The following is a 22,326-nucleotide window of genomic DNA, read 5'->3' as shown; positions in this document are numbered from 1 at the left end:
TCCTGCACGTCACCAATTGAAAACGAATAAAGAAAAGTTATAAGCTTTTATACTTTTCGCATTCTTTTTTATTCATATATATATATATATATATATATATATATATATATATATATATATATATATATATAGTCTTTGAAGTTTTTATTCATATATATATATATATATATATATATAATATACACATATATAAATATATATATCTATATAAATAAAATGAACTCATTTTTTCCCGTCTGATTTTGACATTAATAGGATTAAAAATCAAGATATTTCATGCAAATATAATATGCACAAACGGCAGAACAATATCTGAGGTGTGTTATAGGCTTATTATTTCTCAAATTCCTCGATAATCTTAGATTTCTATACTTTTTCTGCTGAGAAGGCACGGCCAAAATCGGTTAAGATCAATGGAAGTGGTAAAATATTTTCTCTCTAATAAATTCCTCCTCCCCCTGCCACCACTTAACACCGTTTGGGGATCGTTCACAAGGAACAGTTGAGAAGAGAACACCGGTTTGGCTTCGTAGTTCTTTCATGTGAAGTTATTTAAAATCACTAAACTAAGCTGCAGTGCTCTGTGGCGTAGTGGTTAGCGTGCTGGACAATTCACATTATATTTTCACGTTCGCGCCGACCTACCATAGTCGTTTTTTTTTTTTTTTCCTAAACAACTGGAATGGACTTTTCTTGGTGGCCGAACTGTTAACGTTGCAGATGTTTTTTTTTTTGTTTTTTTTCACACTTTATTTTCCTACTTTTACTCATGACTCCGGGTTTGATCCTTCCTACTTACCTACCATACCATTTTTTAAAACTCCCCCCCCCCTGTCCCGGAAACAAACACTCGGGCAACGCCGGGTACCCCCGCTAGTATATATATATATAATATACACATATATAAATATATATATAATATACACATATATAAATATATATATAATATAAATATATATATAATATAAATATAAATATATATATATATATTTATATTATATATTTGCTAGTGGGGAAAAGTATCCAGATGACATTTTATTCTGAGGGTAGTGTCTAGTAGGCATTCAAGTTCTCTCCAATACGCATTCAATCCAGTGTAATGTCATGTGGAACCAGTAAGTAGTTTTAACAGGGCATTAGAGAGTCCTTTCTATCGTATCAGTTGGCCTGTTGTCTTTTTGTTTCTCCTTGACACGTTGTGAGTAGCTCGATGAGTAGTTTCTATGTTAAGAATGGCTTTCGGAATAAACAAACCTCAACCTCCACATGTTAAGAACGACTTTCTACTTTTTTTTTAAATTACAGATTTTGCATAATTTTTATATGTAAGATTTTAATATTTTCCTTGCTTGCATGAATGTGAAACTTTCGGCGTAACATAATTTTTATATAATAATCTTGAACAATAATTAAAAAAAATTAATTTAAAAGCAGCAAAAATAAATCCAAAAATGGTAAAAATGATGCAAACATTCAGGATAGGAATGTACGGATGCACACCCGGAAAATAAAAAAAAAAAACAAAAAAAAAATAGCACCCCTACCTCCTTTTAATATCATGACTTCATTTTCAAAGAGCCTTTCAATTGGCTGTAATTTTGGGCTTCCGTATAATCTGTTTACAAAACTTCCATTTGTTTCGATTTTGCAGAAAGCATTACTCGCTTTTTTTTTTGTGCAAACAAGGTGTTTTTAAAAATTTAATTCAATATCCTAGGACTCTAATTTACTAATTATCTTTAAAATAGAGATCCTTAAATAATTCTATTTACTGAATATTTTGGAGGCTTTGTGTGTTATGATGCGTAAGCCCTCACTCTGTAGGCAGAAAAAAACTCTTACACAAGTTGAAATTATTCAAGGAGCTCTAATGTGTATATATATATATATATATATATATATATATATATAATGTGTGTATATATATATATATAATGTGTGTATATATATATATATATATATATATATAATGTGTGTATATATATATATATAATGTGTGTATATATATATATATATATATATAATGTGTGTGTATATATATATATATATATATATATATAATGTGTGTATATATATATATATATATAATGTGTGTATATATATATATATATAATGTGTGTATATATATATATATATAATGTGTGTATACATATATATATAATGTGTGTATATATATATATAATGTGTGTATACACTTGTGCCCGATATTATTCATACCCCTCGGATCTTTGAGATTTCTATAAGAATATTGCTCAAACCAGAAGGTAGACAATATTAAAGGGATTTCAAACAATAAATCAAGCATAAGCATTTAATTTAAACTCAACAAATAAATAAATTATGCAAGTTTGAAACATTATACAAAGAAAAACAATAATGACACTAGTTCAAAATTATTCATACCTCTCTTACTAATAGTCAATAGCATGCCCTTTATTCTTAATAACTGCCTGTAACCGTTTTGGATATTTATCAACAAGGTTTTTACAAGCATCAACACTGATTTTTGACCATTCTTCAATGCAGTAGTTCTCCAAATCCCTCAAATTTCTAGGTTTCCGCTTTTTAACCTCAGTTTTCAATATGTGCCAGAGGTTTTCGATAGGGTTCAGGTCGGGACTCTGGCTAGGCCATTCCAAAACATTAATTTGATTATCCTCAAACCATTTCTTGACTATTTTGGCAGTATGTTTTGGATTATTATCCTGTTGAAGGACCCAGTTTGGTCCTAAATGGAGCTTCTCCGCATCCTGTCTAATGTTTTTCTGGAGTATCTCCAAATATTGCTCCTTCTTCATGGTTCCATCTATCTTGACCAAACTACCTGGACCACTAGCCGAAAAGGAGCCCCAAAACATTAGGCTACCACCACCATGTTTCACCGTGGATATGGTGTTCTTTGGGTTGTAAGCTTCTCCTTTCTTCCTCCAAACGTAAGAAGCATCCATATGGCCAAACAATTCAATTTTTGTTTCGTCAGTCCACAAAATACTTGAGAAAACGGACTCTGGAGAATTCACATGGGTCCTAGCAAACTTTAGACGTGCTGCAAGGTGTTTTCCGGTGTGCAATGGAGTCCTTCTTGGTCTTCTTCCTTTCAGACCATTTTCATGCAGAGTCCTTTGCAATGTTTGCCTTGATATTTTTATGCCAGAAGACTCCAGATTTTCTAAAATGTCCTTAGTAGTGGTGGTTGGATTTGCATTAACACTTCTTACAATATTCCGGGTGGCTCTAGCAGACAGTTTCCTTTTCCTTCCTCTACCAATCAAGTTGTTTGTTGTGTGGTGGCTCTGGAATTTTTTGATGATGCTCTGTACTGTTGCTGTAGGGACCTCAAATTTCTTGGAAATTGACTTGTAACCTAAACCATCCTTATGTGAATTCACAATTTTAGTCCTAAGATCATTACTAAGCTCTTTTTTCTTCCCCATTCTAATAATTTTTATTCTTTTATTGGTTTTCAGTTGATATCATTTTAATTTCTGAAAAAATGCAAAAAAACGCAATGAAATTAATCAAAGGTTGTATAAAAGCATTCAAAATAAGAATCAAACAGGAAACAAACAGTCAGAAACTCGATTAATACTGAAAAATTAAGGGGGTATGATTATTTTTGAACATTGCAGATTTTATAAATAGCTGTATATTTCTTTTATTACAAGTATCCCGAGATTTTAAAATGATGAAAATGATCAGAAGAGGTTTATTAAGAATATGTATCAATATGGACGTAAACAATAAATTCTTACAAAGTTACACCTAATAAACTCAATTTTCAAGGTGGGGTATGAATAATATCGGGCACAAGTGTATATATATAATGTATATATGTGTATATATATATAATGTGTGTATATATATATATATAATGTGTATATATATATAATGTATATATGTGTATATATATATAATGCATGTATATATATATATATATATATATATAATGTATATATATATACTCTGTATATCAAATATCTAATGTAATGTAGTTGTCACACATTTTCCTTCAATTCTGTAATATGGTAACAAAAAAAAACGTGAACAAGATACTTATACAATGACAGCATATTTTTTAAGTAATCTTCATTTACAGCAGTGTCTCCTTGCACGCTTTACGGAGAAAAAGAACAAGGCCTCAAGTTTTGACAAGCTTCTGGGCTTGACCATTACTCCTGATCTTAAATGGAACACGTACATCAAATCTGTTGCCAAGGCCGCTGGAAAAATGGTGGGATCTTTCTATCGATCCGGTAGATATCTCACTGCTGATGCTATTCTCCATCTATATAAGAGCCAGGTACGTCCAAGGATGGAATACTGTTGCTACATCTGGGCAGGAGCTGCTAGAAAGGACTTGTCCTGCCTTGATAGAGTTCAAAATAGACTTCGTAGCCTCGTAGGAGATGTCCTTTTCTCTTCCTTGCAACCTCTATCTCACAGAAGAGATGTTGCGAGTTTGTCTCTGATGTATCGTTATTTTCATGGAAAGTGTTCGACTGAGCTTCAATCTATGGTCCCCCCTCGCCAAACTTTCACAAGAAACACTCGTCTAGCTGTAAACACCATCAATAATTCCCCCCACTCTTTATCTGTGCCTAAACCTAAACGTAGATTCCATGAACAAAGCTTCTTTCTTAGAACTGCACGCCTGTGGAATTGTCTTCCGTTTTCTTGCTTTCCGGCTGACTACAATAGGGTTGTGTTCAAGTCTAATGTAAATAAGTTCTTGATGAGCCGTTCCATATAAGTTATCAAATTTACCAAATTTTCATTACTAATGATTACTATATTGTCCAATTTCTACTGTACACTCTTTAACCCTTATCTTTGAGTGGCCTCTTGGCCTTGATAATGTGGTGATGCCTGTGTAAAAAAAAAAGGACGACAGACCTTCGTAAAACCAATAATTAAGCTATTTTTTGTACAACTAATATTAATCTTTTAAAGGATTTTGTTACAATGAATTTTTTATATTTTTTTATTACATTTTCGCACTTATCTCAATGACTACGCCTTGGAATTTTTTGAAATTTTGCACAAACATTAAACATGATATGAGTAAAAAAAAAAAAAAAAGCAAATACCGAGTTACAGTATATACAAAGAATACATTTATTTATTTATTTTTATTTATTTATTTATTTTTATTACATTTTCACACCAAACAAGGCACATTGCCACTTTGGTGTAGGGGGCTACTATCAGGGGCAGCGACTATGGGACACTATGTTGGGATTTGGGCAGCAAGATGTCGGTTCACGTTACACTTGAACTTCTGCATGTCAGTACAGTTGGGGAAGCAGGGACCTGGAATGGAATTCCAGGGTCTAGCAGTTCTGGGGAAGAAACTACTGGAGTAGAAAGATCTTTTACATCTAGGGATCTCTACTGCGTGGGGGTGGGATTAATCTGCCTGTCGGGTTTGTCGAGGGTGTCTACATCGTGGGGGCACAAGTGTCTGCAGTTTGTCAGAGCATTCACCATTAAAATACTTGTAGAACAGGCAGAGGGATGCAAAGTTTCGTCGATGGGACAGAGGCTGAAGCTTAGATGCTAGTTCAGGACCTATCAGATTGTCGACTCTTTTTTGAACCTTGTCTAGGAGCAAGAGACTAGTAGCAGATGCACCAGCCCAAATATGACAACAATACTCCATACATGGGCGAATGGTGGCCTTATAGAGGTACAGGATACTTTCAGGTGTCAGTAGTTTTCTAGCACGGTAGAGAGAGCCTACCTTCTTTGCAGCGGCCCTGGCAATGTTTTCAATGTAATTGTTCCAACTCATGTTTATTTAACTTCAAAATTCAGCTGAATTGGTTAGCTCGCCGTGAAAACATTTTTCAGAACTTTTTTTTTTTTTCACGTGTACAAATATTTTTTTCCTTTTGGAAATTAACTTTAGTTTCTAATCTTTCAAATACAACCAAAAAGTAGTAGTTTTTGCTCAACACCCCCGCCCTAACCTTACGCCCGGGCAGCACCAGGCACCCAGGCTAGTAACAAATAAATGTTACCAAAGGCAAGATAAGTTACTCTTCTTACCTACCTGGATAGGTTTTTGTGTAATGTTTATTCGGCTCGGAAAACAACTAATGTTAACCCGTTACACAAGCACAAGGAAAAAAATTTGCCGCAATATATTTGTTATGCGGCTATTCTTTCTTGTGCATGTGTTTTCGATCTTTATTGTAATAAAAAGAAAAACCCTTGCCATATTTTGTTGTAGTAGCAAGGGAAGTAACTCGTTTATGATTGTTAACGCAGAATTTATTACTTGGCGGTACTTATACACTTTTGTTATTATTTAGAAAGCCATTCTTAGCATTAAATTATAAAAAATACATCAACTATCTTATGATTATCAATAACTAACCTGAGTGCTTGAAGGTGTGTGTTGAACAAAAAATGTGGGAGTAGCCAGGCAGGCTTGAACCCGTACAGTGAAGAAGGAAAAGAACGTGAAAAAAATGTGGCATCTTTGCCGTTGCATCCATCGCCAAACCGGAAGTGACAAAGGTTTAAATTAAGGCTAGTCAGTCGAAAAGAGGGGATGACTTTTGAAAATATCAGCAAAAAAGCGACCCCCTCCTTGTACAAAAGTGCCCAGCCGAGGTTGAAGGAATTAATGTTTTTAGCCAATTTTTCGATATTTGTTGTCTGAAGGGTCGAGCTTTAAATCGATACCAATCTCGTGAAAATTCGTTGCTTCTGTCGAAAGTGTTAGGCAGACATACAAGCATGTATATGTACACACATACATTCTAACAGACATGTGAGAATTATATGATAGACTAGCAGGGGGTACCCGGCGTTGCCTGGGTGTTTGTAGGTGTGTGTATGGAGGGGGGGGTAAGTAATAACCCTGATACGATGTTAAAAAAATTGGAAAAACCAAAACCAAAAAAAAAAAAAACGGAAAAAAAAATGGCATAAATAACCCTGTCGGATTGAACCTGCAATCTTCAGATAACAACGCTCTGTGTACTGGGGGGGGGGAGGTAAACTAAAGAATAAGCGAAGTAATAACCCTGTTTTATTTAAAAGAAAAAAAAAAACGTTGCCCGGGTGTTTAAAGATGTAAAAGGAAAAAAAAAAGTTTTGGTCGGGAGGCGGGATTGAACCTGGAAGCCTTGACGCGGAGGTGGAAACAAAAGCTAACCACTTAACCGTCTCGGTCACGAGTGAGAGAAATTGATTAGCGTGTTAAGTCTTATAACGCGAATAAAAGAGGTTTGATTGACAGGTAGCCGCTAAATGAGGTCATCGAAGGATCGTTACGATGATGTGGTAGTATTTTTAGTTTTTGCTTCCCCAGGATGACGGTGGGGGGGGGGAAGCAGCTCCCCCATTTAAAGGGGATTGTCCAAATCGAATAGCAATTGTCTGATATAAGGAGAAACTCCACATTGATCAAAAGCTGATTGCCAAGAAAACAAATCATTTGAATTTAGTTTCACTGTATTTATACTAAAAAGCCAAACAAACAAATAGCGCGAACCTTATAAAAATTAATGTAAATAAATCTAGATGCAATGAGCATTCCCAAATTATAGATATTATTATCTAGGGGGTATATAAAGAGTTCTAAGCAATAGTACCCTCCCCAGACCCTCGGCGAAAAAAGCCTTTTCGAGACATAAAAAAATGCGCACGCACATTTGCCTTTTATATATATAGACTAGCGAGAGGTACCTGGCGTTGCCCGGGTGTTTTTCAGGGTATGTGAAAAAAAGCCGAAGCGTTGACGACGTGCAGTTGGAAAATAGTAAAGTGTTTTAAAAAACACAGGTTCGCGTTTTTGATTGATGTGACGGCGATAGGTATTCAGCAGTTATTTTGTGCTGGACAGTTTTGAATAAATGGGTTTGTTTGTTTTTAAAAACCCGCTCCCTCGTCTTGAAATGAAAGCTAGAGTCTGATATGACGAAGTCGACATTGACCAAACTGGCTCTGGGCCTGTGATTAGAGTCGAGGTTCGCTTTTTTTATACCGAAAACCGAATGTAACGCGTGCCGATGCGGGAAATGTGGAATAATTAACGTTTGAAAGTCAATAAAATTAAATAGAGAGGCAAGCTCCGTGGAGCATTCATAGATATTACACTTTATAGATGATATAAAAAGTTTTAAAAAGTTGTGAAGCGAGCAAGCACTTGTTTGAAAGAAGCCTTTCGTGGACATCGAGGAAAAGCGAACATACATACATACATAAATACATACATACATTTTCGCTTTTATATTTATAGATGGTAGAAATGATTACATATTGTGTAGTTAAGCAAGTGATATTTACAGGCCGTAGTAGTAGGATACTTACTCTTTTATGATTTTCTTCTCTCAATCTCCTATAATTCACTGGTGCAATACTTCATAGTAAAAACATATCCAATGTGATTTCTTTTTATAGTCGCGTGCAAGCGACTCTATAAGTCACTCCGTCGGTCGGTCTGTCCGTAACACTTTTGTGCGTGGCCTTTTTGGTTTAGATCAAAGGTCTGTTGGTAATAGATGCTGTTCTTAGCTTTTTAAGATTTTCTTCAAGATCAAAGTGTAGTATCTGTTCTTACTACATGCTGTACTTATTGTGATATAAAGTGGGGGATCACTTTTCTGCATTAATTTAATGTAAAATGATCACCCACTTTACAACCAGTCAGTCTCAAAGCCATTCAAGTCATTCTCCAGATCATTCAAGTTGTTTTTGAAGGATTCCAGTTATTTTTTAAGCATTCAAGTCATTCTAAAGGTCATTCAATTCATCCTTAAGTTCATTAAAGTCATTCTAAGTCATTTACTTTTTATTTAAGTCATTTCAGCCCATTTTTCGATCATTTTAGTTTATTTTTAAGAATTTCATTCATTACATAAGAGCACGCGACTAATGGCTATCGGCCTTGTTTTGTTTGGTTTAATTAAGCACATGTCTCGTTGCTCCTCTTCACTTTGCCGGCTGGTGTCGCTGGGAAGCATTTAAGTTTGTGAAGTTTTTTTCTTTTCTTTCTTTTTTTTTTCTTTTATTTTCTTTTTTTCCTTTTTCTTCTTTTTTCTTTTCTTCTTTTCTCCTTTTCTTTTTTCCTTATCTTTTCTTTCTTTTCTCCAGTTGCGCGTTTCAGTTTTCAGTTTCAGTGGAGGGTAAAAAAATTATTATCCGGCATATTTATCGAGGCATTTCATTGCTTCCGGCGTTTTCCACACGGTGATAGCTGATTTGGTGTCCCTAAGGAAACATGTTCCCACAGATATATTCATTACACGAGAGCACACAACTCATGGCTATCGGCCTTGTTTTGTTTGGTTTAATTTGCTGTCTGGTGTCGCTGTGAAGTTTTTACTTTTCTTTCTTTTTTTTTATTTTATTTTCTTTTTTTCCTTTATTCTTTTCAATCCTACATTCACGCATTCATTCATTACACGAGAGCATGCGATTAATGGCTATCGACCTTGTTCCATAAATATTTAATGTTGTTTGATAATATTGTTTATCTAAAATAGTATGAACTGATTATTTATTTGTTTCCTACAAAACAAAATGTGACACAAGGTCGGTTTAATGTGGGAGATAAAATAAATTCAGTTGCGCTAGGTGTATCAGAATTTTTGTAGGAATTTTTTACCCCACCCCTAACACGAAACTGCGAATAAAATACAAAAAAACTCGTAATTTCTCTTTTAAAAGTGGGTTGTTTATTTTCTTTATGCATTGTTGTATAAAAAGTAATAGAAATATTATTTTTTTTATTTAAAAAAAAATAATGAAATCAATTGTATTTTACGAGTTCAGTATTTTTCAATTTTAAACTTTAAAAATCTATCAAAATTTTTCTATGCATTCAATTTTTACGATATTTTCAGGGTCATTGTGAAATTTTATGCTCTTTCCAATAAACTGAATATAATATTTTAGACAAACGTTTCTTTTTTAAATTCACGTCCCCCCCACCATTTTGAAATGTCTATTAAAAACTAAATATTTAATTTATTTACTCACAAAAGTTTTATATATCAAAAATTGACGATAAAAGATCAATAAATAATATATTCAAATTTAAAACAAACAAAAAAGTAGTGTTTTTTTAGAAATTTACCTGTAAAGTCTGAAGATTAAAACCTTTTTTTAAAAAAAAAAAAAACACGTTGTTTTCTTTTTTTTTTTAATGAAACTTTGGTCCTTGCTCCATTAATTGAAAAAAAATTAGGGTTTGAATTACATTTTTCGAGTAATTATAAACTTGGAAAGACGGGGGATTATTCAATATTTTTCACAAAGTTTCTGACACACCTACAGTTGCGCTATTATTTTTTTCAATTCTGAATAATTTCGCGTGTAATTATGCCTTTTATTTCTGTACTTATTGTGATATAAAGTGGGGGATCAGTTTTCTGTATTAATTTAATGTAAAATGATCACACACTTTACAACCAGTCAGTCTCAAAGCCATTCAAGTCATTCTCCAGATCATTCAAGTTGTTTTTGAAGGATTCAATTTATATTTTAAGCATTCCAGTAATTCTAAAGGTCATTCAATTCATCGTTAAGTTCATTAAAGTCATTCTAAGTCATTTACTTTTTATTTATTTAAGTCATTTCAGCCCATTTTTCGGTCATTTTAGTTTATCTTTAAGAATTTCATGTCAATCCTACATTCACGCATTCATTCATTATGCAAGAGCATGCGACTAATGGATATCAGCCTTGTTCCATAAATATTTAATGTTGTTTGATAATATTGTTTATCTAAAATAGTATGAACTGATTATTTATTTGTTTCCTACAAAACAAAATGTGACACAAGGTCGGTTTAATGTGGGAGATAAACAGCTCCCCTCAAAAGGGAATTCTGCAGAAATAAAATTGCCTTAGTATAGAAGGGTTCCCCCCTCCATTGACTAACGACACTTGATGCAAGTGCAGCATCTGTGCAGACACCACGCTTCAGTAACCAACCCAATACAAGTACCGGGTGTTGACTAATATGAACTGTTTTTTTTATTTTACTATAATTTATTTTTATCTATAAATATAAAAGCAAAAATGTATGTATGTATGTGTGTTCGCTTTTTCTGTATGTCTACAAAAGGCTTTTTTTAGAGAAGCGGTCGCTCGCCTAACAACTATTTAAAACTGTTTATATCACATGTAAATCGTAATATCTCAGAGTTGTCAACGGAGCTCACCTGTCTATTTAATTTGCTCGACTTCGGGAAGATAAATATTCAACAGTTTTCGCTTGCCGCATGTGGATTAAGCCTTTTCCTATAATTAATTCTGGTGGCATTTTTCCGGTTTGCCCCTACCCCTGCGTTCCGCAGTAAATGAAATGCTACTCCACAGTCAACAGTTGACCTCATTAAGTCATTAAAACGTGCACCTGCCAAATCTAAGAAATTTAAATAAATTCAAACGCATTTCTGTTGGTATGTCGCGGTGGTGCAATGGTTAACGTCACACGTTTTTTTTTTCACACTTTAATTTACATTTTGCCTCAAGGGTTCCGGTTCGATCCTCATACTTACCTACCAAAATATTTTTTTATTTTAACCCCCCCCTCCCGCACCGGAGTTTTGATTTACCCAAAACCACACACACCTCCAAACACCAGGGCAATGCCGGGTACCCCTCATTAGTTTACAATAAAAGGATTATTTTCAAAACTGCTCCTTTCAACTATCTTATTATTGTAAATAATGTTAGAGATGATTACATATTGTGTAGCTAAACAAGTTATATTTACAGACAGTAGTAGGATATGCACTCTCTTATAATATTCTCCTCTCATTCCCCCATAATTCACTGGTGCAAATATATTATAGTATAAACATATCCAACTTGTTATTTGTCTTTTTCCATAAACATTTAATGTTAATGGATAATATTTTTTATTTTATTAGTATGATTTACTTTTGGTCCTCCCCGACAAAAGGGGGGTATAATTTATTTTTATTTACGAATTGTTATTTACCTTTTTCATTAATATTTAATGTTATTTGATAATATTGTTTTATCTGAAATAATATGAACTATTTTTTATTTTATTGAGAAAACTATTGTAGTTTACTTGAAAATTCCTGTTTTTCCTGAAAATTTCAACCAGTAGAGAGGATTACATATTGTGTAGCTAAGCAAGTTATCTTTACAGGTAATAGTAGTAGTAGTAGTAGTATACTCACTCTCTCATTATTGTCTCCTCTCAATCTCCCATAATTCACTGGTGTAAATATTTCATAGTCTGTGCAACAATCGCTAATATTCCATTTTCAATCTTTGTGATTTTATCTTAATAAAAACAAATCAACTAATTTAAAAATAAACTGCTTTTATTTAATTTCTTGTTTATTTGCCGATTCGGCCTATTCTATAATCAGTCAAAACACTTTTTTCTAAATTCAGGAAATTAAAAACAGAAAGTCTCTGTACATTAAAAGAATTATTATCCCCGAGTGGCTTCCAGACTTTGATAAGTGGTGATCTCCATGTAAAATAAAAAGAAAAACAAGAGGGATATTGTAGTTTACTTAAAAATTCCTGTTTTTCCTGAAAATTTCAACCAGAGATGATTACATATTGTGTAGCTAAGCAAGTTATCTTTACAGGTAATAGTAGTAGTATACTTACTCTCTCATTATTGTCTCCTCTCAATCTCCCATAATTCACTGGTGCAAATATTTCATAGTATCTCCAACAATCGCTATTATTTCATTTTCAGTCTTTGTGACTTTATTTTTTTGCCTACAACGCATTCTCAACTCCTTACTTTTCAATCGATTTTCTATATATATTTGTCTTTAAATTTAAAATATCAATATAATCATTAAATCTTAATAAAAAAAATCAACTAATTTAAAAATAAACTGCTTTTATTTAATTTATTTTTATTTTCCCATTCAGCCTATTCTATAATCAGTAAAAACATTGTTTTCTAAAAGAAATTAAAAAACAGAAAGTCTGTACATTTAAAAGAATTATTTTATTGAGACGGATGTTGTAGTCTACTTGAAAATTCCTGTTTTTCCTGCAAATTTAAACCAGTAGAGATGATTAAATATTTTGTAGCTAAGCAAGTTATCTTTACAGGTAATAGTAGTAGTTGTAGTAGTAGTAGTAGTATACTCACTCTCTCATTATTGTCTCCTCTCAATCTTCCATAATTCACTGGTGCAAATATTTCATAGTATCTCCAACAATCACTATTATTCCATTTTCAATCTTTGTGATTTTATCTTAATAAAAACAAATCAACTAATTTAAAAATAAACTGCTTTTATTCAATTTCTTGTTTATTTGCCGATTCGGCCTATTCTATAATCAGTCCAAACACTGTTTTCTAAATTCAGGAAATTAAAAACAGAAAGTCTCTGTACATTAAAAGAATTATTATCCCCGAGTGGCTTCCGGATATTGATAAGTGGTGATCTCCATGAAAAAAAAAAAAAAACGAGAAGGATGTTGTAGTTTACTTGAAAATTCCTGTTTTTCCTGCAAATTTCAACCGGTAGAGATGATTACATATTGTGTAGCTAAACAAGTTATATTTACAGGTGGCAGTAGTAGTATACTTACTCTCTCATTATTGTCACCTCTCAATCTCCCATAATTCGCTGGTGATAATACTTCATAGTATCTCCAACAATCGCTAATATTTCATTTTCAGTCTTTGTGATTTTATCTTAATAAAAACAAATCAACTAATTTAAAAATAAACTGCTTTTATTTAATTTCTTGTTTATTTCCTGATTCGGCCTATTCTATAATCAGTCAAAACACTGTTTTCTAAATTCAAGGAATTAAAAAACAGAAAGTCTCTGTACACTAAAAGAATTATTATCCCCGAGTGGCTTCCGGATCTTGATAAGTGGTGATCTCCATGTAAAAAAAAGAAAAATGAGAAGGATATTGTAGTTTACTTGAAAATTTATATATAAAATATATATAAAAGTTATATTTACAGATAATAGTAGCAGTATACTTACTCTCTTATTATTGTCTCCTCTCAATCTCCCATAATTCACTGGTGCAGATATTTCATAGTATCTCCAACAATCGCTATTATTTCATTTTCAGTCTTTGTGATTTTATTTTTTACCTACAATGCATTCTCAACTCCTTACTTTGCAATCGATTTCGTATACATATTTGTCTTTAAATTTAAAATATCAATATAATCATTGAATCTTAAAAAAACATCAACTAATTTAAAAATAAACTGCTTAACAAGTTATATTTACAGGTAGTAGTAGTAATAGTATACTCACTCTTATTATTGCCTCCTCTCAATCTCCCATAATTCACTGGTGCAAATATTTCATAGTCTGTGCAACAATCACTATTATTCCATTTTCAGTCTTTGTGATTTTATCTTAATAAAAACAAATCAACTAATTTAAAAATAAACTGCTTTTATTTAATTTCTTGTTTATTTCCTGATTCAGTCAAAACACTGTTTTCTAAATTCAAGAAATTAAAAAACAGAAAGTCTCTGTACATTAAAAGAATTATTATCCCCGAGTGGCTTCCGGACCTTGATAAGTGGTGATCTCCATGTAAAAAAAAGAAGAAAAACGAGAAGGATGTTGTAGTTTACTTGGAAATCCCTGTTTTTCCTGCAAATTCTAACCAGTAGAGATGATTACATATTGTGTAGCTAAACAAGTTATATTTACAGATAGTAGTAGGATAATTACTCTTTCATGATTTTCTTCTCTCAATCTCCCATAATTCACTGGTGCAAATACCCCATACTATCAGCAGATTCAACTTGTTATTTTTCGTTTTCCATAAACATTTAATGTTATTTGATAGTATTGTTGTTTTTTTTTAATATGAACTGCTTTTATTTGTCATAGTATAATTTATTTTTATTTACAGATCGAGTTATCTTTTTCCATATATATTTAATGTGATTGGATAATATTATTATATCTAAAATAATATGAACTGTTTTTATTCAATGTTAATGGATAATAGTGCTTTTTATTTTATTAATATAATTAGTTTTGGTCCCCCGACAAAAGGCGGGTATCATTTTTATTTACATTTTAATTATTAAATTTTTAAAAGTGTGTCAGCTACCTTATGAATATTTCCTATTTTTTCTGCAAATTTCATCTTTCCTTCTTTTACACAACAAGGACGGCCCGTATGACAAAATGTTTGAAGATTCAAGGCATGGAGACTAAGGGTAAGATGATTGAGGAAGACTGAAGTGTAGATACCTCCAGCACTACAGTTTTACTCCCTTCCCCGTAGGACCTGGATATGACCTTAAACTATATCCGATGGTAAGGCCCCACCTTGCGGGCCTTGGGGAGTGTGGAGCCACCCTTTAATTGCCATTGCTCCCAGATCCACTCTGACCCGGTGTGGTAGTACCTGTTAGGGTCCCAACTATGGGTTAAATAGAATCTGACTTTAATAAAAAATATACTCCATTAAAAATCGTTCCTTAAAATAACTAGATTCGGCATTAAATGGCCTGAAAAAGTTTGATATTCCGTAAAGCAAAAACAGCCAACCAACCCTTTCCCGTATGTAACACGATGTAACTTTAATTTAATTTTGATATTATCAACCTAATTTTTTTACCATTTAAAAGAAGTTTCAAATAAACTGTTAATATTTTTTAAAACTTTTTATAGCCTACAAAAATAATAAAAATGCGAGAAAAAATTGTGTTTACATTATCGACACTTTAAAACAACGTTCCTTTATAGTGACGTTTTTGAAGTCGTAGACATACGTATGTTTTAAAAATCCAGCAAAAATCAAATAATAATCATATTTTCCTGAAATTTTCGATATTTATTCATTATTAAATAAACAGGTAGAGAAATATTACATATTGTATAGCTAAATAAGTTATATTTACAGGTAGTAGTAGTAGGATACTTACTCTTTCATGATTTTCTTCTCTCAATCTCCCATAATTCACTGGTGCAAATACTCCATAGTATCAACAGATCCAACTTGTTATTTCTCTTTTTCCATGAACATTTAATGTTGTTTGATAATATTGTTTTATCTAAAATAATATGAACTGCTTTTTATTTGCCTTAGTATAATTCATTATTTAGAAATCCAATTTGTTATTCATCGTCTTCAATAAATATTTATGGCATGAGGGTCTCCTCAGGAAAATTAGATCATATGGTATCACTGGAAGAATACTTAACATAATTAAATCCTTCTTAGATAAGAGAAAGATCCAGGTTGTCCTCGACGGTCGTACATCTAAACAATATGATATAAATGCGGGTGTGCTTCAAGGGTCTATCCTTGGACCTTTATTATTCTTAATATTCATAAATGACCTCCCCGACAAAATTGCCTCTGAGATGGGTATATATGCTGATGACACCACACTCTATAACAGGCACAACAGCTAAAGATATGACAGAAACACTGGAGGATGACCTTTAATCTGTAGTGGAATGGGGACAAAAATGGATGGTCACATTCAATGCTGCGATGACTAAGCTTGTTTCCTTCAATAATTACAAGAAACCTTCTCTACCACTAAAAGCAATGGCCAATGACTCTTTATCTAAAAGTACAGCTTTTAAATTACTTGGCCTAACATTCATAGGAAACATGAGCTGGAACAATTACATTGAAAGCATTGCCAGGACCGCTGCGAAGAAGGTAGGCCCTCTCTACCGTGCTAGAAAACTACTAACACCCGAAAGTATCCTGTACCTCTACAAGGTCACCATTCGCCCATGTATGGAGTATTGTTGTCATATTTGGACAGTAGAGATACCTACATGCAAGAGAGCTTTCTACTCCAGTAGTTTCTTCCCCAGAACCGCTAGACTTTGGAATTCCCATCCGGGTTCCTGCTTCCCCAACTGTACTAGCATGCAGAAGTTCAAGTGTAACGTGAACTGACATCTTGCTACCCAGCTCTCTACATAGTACCCCAGTAGCTGTTGCTCCTGATAGTAGCCCCCTACACCAAAGTGGCAATGTGCCTTGTTTGGGGTGAAAATGTAATTAAAAAAAAGGCCTCCATCAAGAGATTTGCTAATCCTAGGAGATATAACCGTAAGCACATCTGCTGTAGATCTAGCAGAACAGAAACCATATTGCATGTCACTAAGAAGGTTATTTTTGCTGAGGTGGTTGGCTACTTCTCTATTTAACACATATTCCAGCAACTTACTCATGATCCAATGTTATTTTATTAAAATTATATTTTCTTATGCAGACTTTTTAATAAATGTTTTTTTTACAATTAGATTTTAATATATTTTTATACAATAAATGTTTTTTTACAATTATATTTTAATATATTTTTATACAATAAATATATTTTTACAATTATATTTTAATATATTTTTATACAATAAATGTTTTTTTACAATTATATTTTAATATATTTTTATACAATAAATATTTTTTTACAATTTTATTTTAATATATTTTTATACAATAAATATATTTTTACAATTATATTTTAATATATTTTTATACAATAAATATATTTTTACAATTATATTTTAATATATTTTTATACAATAAATATATTTTTACAATTATATTTTAATATATTTTTATAATTAAATGTTTTTTTACAATTATATTTTAATATATTTTATGCAATAAATGTTTTTTACAATTATATTTTAATATATTTTTATACAATAAATATATTTTTACAATTATATTTTAATATATTTTTATACAATAAATATTTTTTTACAATTATATTTTAATATATTTTTATACAATAAATATATTTTTACAATTATATTTTAATATATTTTTATACAATAAATGTTTTAGTTTTCAAATAATTTTGTGTTTGGCAAAAAAAATTGGTGCTAATGCACTTACTGATACGCGCTATTTTTTAAATCGTATTTCCAAATTTAATTAAAGTTTTATATGCTTTTTTTTTATTCAGTTGTAAGGTTAAAGTATAGAATTGGTACAAAACACCCTCCCCTCCCCATGTTAAAAATGGCTTTTTTTAAATAATAACATTATTTCAGCACGGATCAAGTGTAACGTGAACAACATCTTGCTGCCCAACTCTCTACATAGTACACCAGTAGCTGTTACCCCTGATAGTAGGCCCCTACACCAAAGTGGCAATGTGCCTTGTTTGTAATAATAATAAAATGTAATAATAAAAAAATTAAGCTTTAAATATTTACTGCTTTATTTTTTTTCCACAATAAATAAAATAAAAGGATTATTTTCAAATGAAAGAATTAGAAAATCAGTGCATAAGCCGAACTGATCCTTTCAACTATTTTCATCAAGAGATTTGTTAATCCTAGCAGATATAACCGTAAGCACATCTGCTGTAGATCTAGCAGAACAGAAACCATATTGCATGTTACTAAGAAGGTTATTTTTGCTGAGGTGGTTGGCTACTTCTCTATTTAACACATATTCCAGCAACTTACTCATGATCTAATGTTGTTTTATTAAAATTATATTTTCTTATGCAGACTTTTTAATAAATGTTTTTTTTACAATTATATTTTAATATATTTTTATACAATAAATATTTTTTTACAATTATATTTTAATATATTTTTATACAATAAAGATTTTTTTACAATTATATTTTAATATATTTTTATACAATAAATGTTTTTTTACAATTATATTTTAATATATTTTTATACAATACATATATTTTTACAATTATATTTTAATATATTTTTATACAATACATATATTTTTACAATTATATTTTAATATATTTTTATACAATAAATATTTTTTTACAATTATATTTTCATATATTTTTATACAATAAATATATTTTTACAATTATATTTTAATATATTTTTATGCAATAAATATATTTTTACAATTATATTTTGATATATTTTTATACAATAAATGTTTTTTTACAATTATATTTTAATATATTTTTATACAATAAATATATTTTTACAATTATATTTTAATATATTTTTATACAATAAATATTTTTTTTCACACTTTAATTTACATTTTGCCTCAAGGGTTCCGGTTCGATCCTCATACTTACCTACCAAAATATTTTTTTTATTTTAACCCCCCCCCTCCCGCACCGGAGTTTTGATTTACCCAAAACCACACACACCTCCAAACACCAGGGCAATGCCGGGTACCCCTCATTAGTTTACAATAAAAGGATTATTTTCAAAACTGCTCCTTTCAACTATCTTATTATTGTAAATAATGTTAGAGATGATTACATATTGTGTAGCTAACCAAGTTATATTTACAGACAGTAGTAGGATATGCACTCTCTTATGATATTCTCCTCTCATTCCCTCATAATTCACTGGTGCAAATATATTATAGTATATTATAAACACATCCAACTTGTTATTTCTCTTCTTCTATACATATTTAATGTTGTTTTATAATATTGTCTTATCTAAAATAATATGCACTGCTTTTTTATTTATTTATATAATATATTTCTATTTACAAATCAAATTGTTTTTATGTAACTTAATATAATGTCTTCTCTTATGTTTTTTTTAATGTTATTGAATAATATTTTTTACCTAAAGTTTTATGAAATGCTTTTATTTGTCTTAGTATAATTAATTTTTTTATATAGATCCAACTTGTTTATCTTTTTCCTTAAATATTTGTTATTGGATAATATTTTATCTAAAAATTATATGAACTGCTTTTTTTTATCTTAGTATAATTTATTTTTCTTTACAAATCCAACTTGTTATTTCTCTTTTTACATAAACATTTCATGGTATATGATAATATTGTTTTATCTTAATCTAGTATAATTTATTTTTATTCTTATTTTTGTCATTAAAGTAAAATAAATGCATCAGTAATATTTCCTATTTTTTTGCAAATTTTAACAGGTAGAGATGATTACATATTGTGTAGCTAAATAAGTTATATTTACAGGTAGTAGTAGTAGTAGTAGTAGTAGTAGTAGGATAATTACTCTCTCATAATTTTCTCCTCTCAATCTCCCATAATTCACTGCTGCAAATACTTCATAGTAAAAACATATCCAACTTGTTATTTTTCTTTTTCCATAAACGTTTAATGTTGTTTGATAATATTGTTTTCTCTAAAATGATATGAACTGCTTTTATAATATGAACTGCTGAGCATAATTCATTATTATTGCTTTTTTACTATAATTTATTTTTAGTTACAAATTCAAGTTGCTATTTCTCTTTTTTCATAAACATTTAATGTTATTGGATAATATTGCTTTATCTAAAAATCATATGAACTGCATTTTTTAATCTTCGTGTAATTTATTTTTATTTACATTTTAATTATTCAATTTAAAAAAGGCATCAACTACCTCATGAATATTTCCTATTTTTTCTGCAAATTCCATCCAGTAGAGATGATTACATATTGTGTAGCTAAACAAGTTATATTTACAGGTAGTAGTAGGATACTTACTCTTTCATGATTTTCTTCTCTCAATCTCCCATAATTCACTGCAAATACTTCATACTATCAGCAGATCCAACTAGTTATTTTTCGTTTTCCATAAACATTTAATGTTATTTGATAGTATTGTTTTTTTCTAAAATAATATGAACTGCTTTTATTTGTCATAGTATAATTTATTTTTATTTACAGATCTTATTTATCTTATCCATATATATTTAATGTGATTTACAGGCAGTAGTAGGATATGTACTCTCTTATGATTTTCTTCTCTCAATCTCCCATAATTCACTGCTACAGATCCAATTTGTTATTTAGCATTTTCAATAAATATTTGATTTAAACTTTTAATATGTTTTGCTTTATGTATCTTAATATAATTTCTTTTTTTTTTTTCGCAGGTCTCTTAGACGTTTAATAAAATGATTATTTTCAAATTAAAGAATTCGAAAATCAGTGCATAATGAAAACTTTTTGTAAATGTTATTAGTTCATATTCTTCCAAAAAAGCTATGGAGAATTCCTGTAATGAGACGTTTTCTTGTGAAGAGTGTAATGTTATATTTTCTACAAAGTCTGCCGTCACAAAACACATGGAGGTACACAGAAGCGACGAATCTCTTTCAACCGAAAAACAGCATGTTGGCAGACATACGGAGAAGGAACCTCTTTTGCCCGAAATTTATGAAACTGAACTTTCAAAAGATTTTCCAAAACAGCATATCGGCACATGTACAGATGAAGAATCTCTTGCAATGAAAATTTGCGAGACTGAACTTTTAAAGAATTTTCCAGAAAAGGATGGCAAGACGCATACGAAAGAAAAGCAATACTGTCCGATATGCGGAAGGGAGTTTTCGGTGAATTCTAGCCTGGCCATCCATATGAGAATACATACGGGGGAAAAGCCACATGCATGTGAGCTCTGCGGGAAGGGATATGCCCAGGTTTCGAACTTGATATCGCACATTCGAACGCATACTCGGGAGAAACCATATTTTTGTGATGTTTGCGGGTCCGTGTTTTCTCGAAAGGACGAACTCAGCGTCCATATGAGAACTCACACTGGAGAAAAGCCATATTCTTGCCAGGTCTGCGGAGTGGCTTTTTCTCGCAAGCATAATCTGAAATCGCATATTAGAACACACACTGGTGAAAAGCCATATTTCTGTGATGTGTGTGGGAAAGGATTTTCACAGAATTCCAACCTGAAATCCCATCTTCGAATACACAGCGGAGAAAAACCATATATCTGTGAAAATTGTAGTGCAGCATTTTCACGTAAGGAGCATCTGGTTATCCATATGGAAACACACATTGGAGTAAAACCATATTCTTGTCAAATTTGTGGCTCTGGATTTTCAGTAAACTCCAGCCTTACAAAACATATGAGAACACACACTGGAATAAAACCATATTGTTGCGAAGAATGTGGCGCTACTTTCACGTGCAGCTCGTCGTTACGATACCATACCCGTATCCATACAGGTGAGACTCCGTATCGTTGCGACATTTGTGGAATATCATTGTCCTCGAGTTCGTCGGTGAAACATCACCGCCGGATCCACACAGGTGAGACACCGTATTCGTGCGAGATTTGCGGGAAGAAGTTCTCGCAAAATTCCCACCTCAAGTCGCACTTGCGAACTCACACAGGGGAGAGACCGCATTCTTGCGATCAGTGCGAGAAGAGTTTTTCGCATTTTGCGAATTTGAAGACGCACCTGCGTACACACAGCGGAGAGAAGCCTTTTTCGTGTCAAATTTGTGATGCAGCATTTTCGCAAAAACACGGACTGAAACTTCACATGAGAAAACATACAGGGGCAACATAGCCCAGAAAAGTCGGAAAAAATACACTAGCCAGTTCCATAGTGTTAAAACAGAAGATTGGACTAACCATAAACGGGCAAAATACCTACCGACTGAACT

The 22,326-nt window shown here is 31.6% G+C and overlaps 1 protein-coding gene across 1 annotated transcript in view; it reads left to right on the top strand.

The window, feature by feature from the left end:
* Positions 1–22,326, top strand: part of LOC145271424 (uncharacterized) — a 28,515-nt gene that overhangs the window by 5,827 nt on the left and 362 nt on the right. The window contains exon 2 of the mRNA XM_080126954.1: positions 20,796–22,326. This exon is cut by the window's right edge and continues 362 nt beyond it. Within this exon, the coding sequence (XP_079983080.1) occupies positions 20,907–22,229 (1,323 nt within the window). The 5' untranslated portion in view covers positions 20,796–20,906 and the 3' untranslated portion in view covers positions 22,230–22,326. The remainder of the gene's footprint in view (positions 1–20,795) is intronic.

This window comes from Euprymna scolopes, chromosome 46 (genome assembly GCF_053919585.1).
Source record: "Euprymna scolopes isolate OS-2025 chromosome 46, ASM5391958v1, whole genome shotgun sequence".
Taxonomy (NCBI): domain Eukaryota; kingdom Metazoa; phylum Mollusca; class Cephalopoda; order Sepiida; family Sepiolidae; genus Euprymna; species Euprymna scolopes.
Note: the sequence above shows the minus strand (reverse complement) of the source record. Positions and strands in the feature narration are given on the sequence as shown.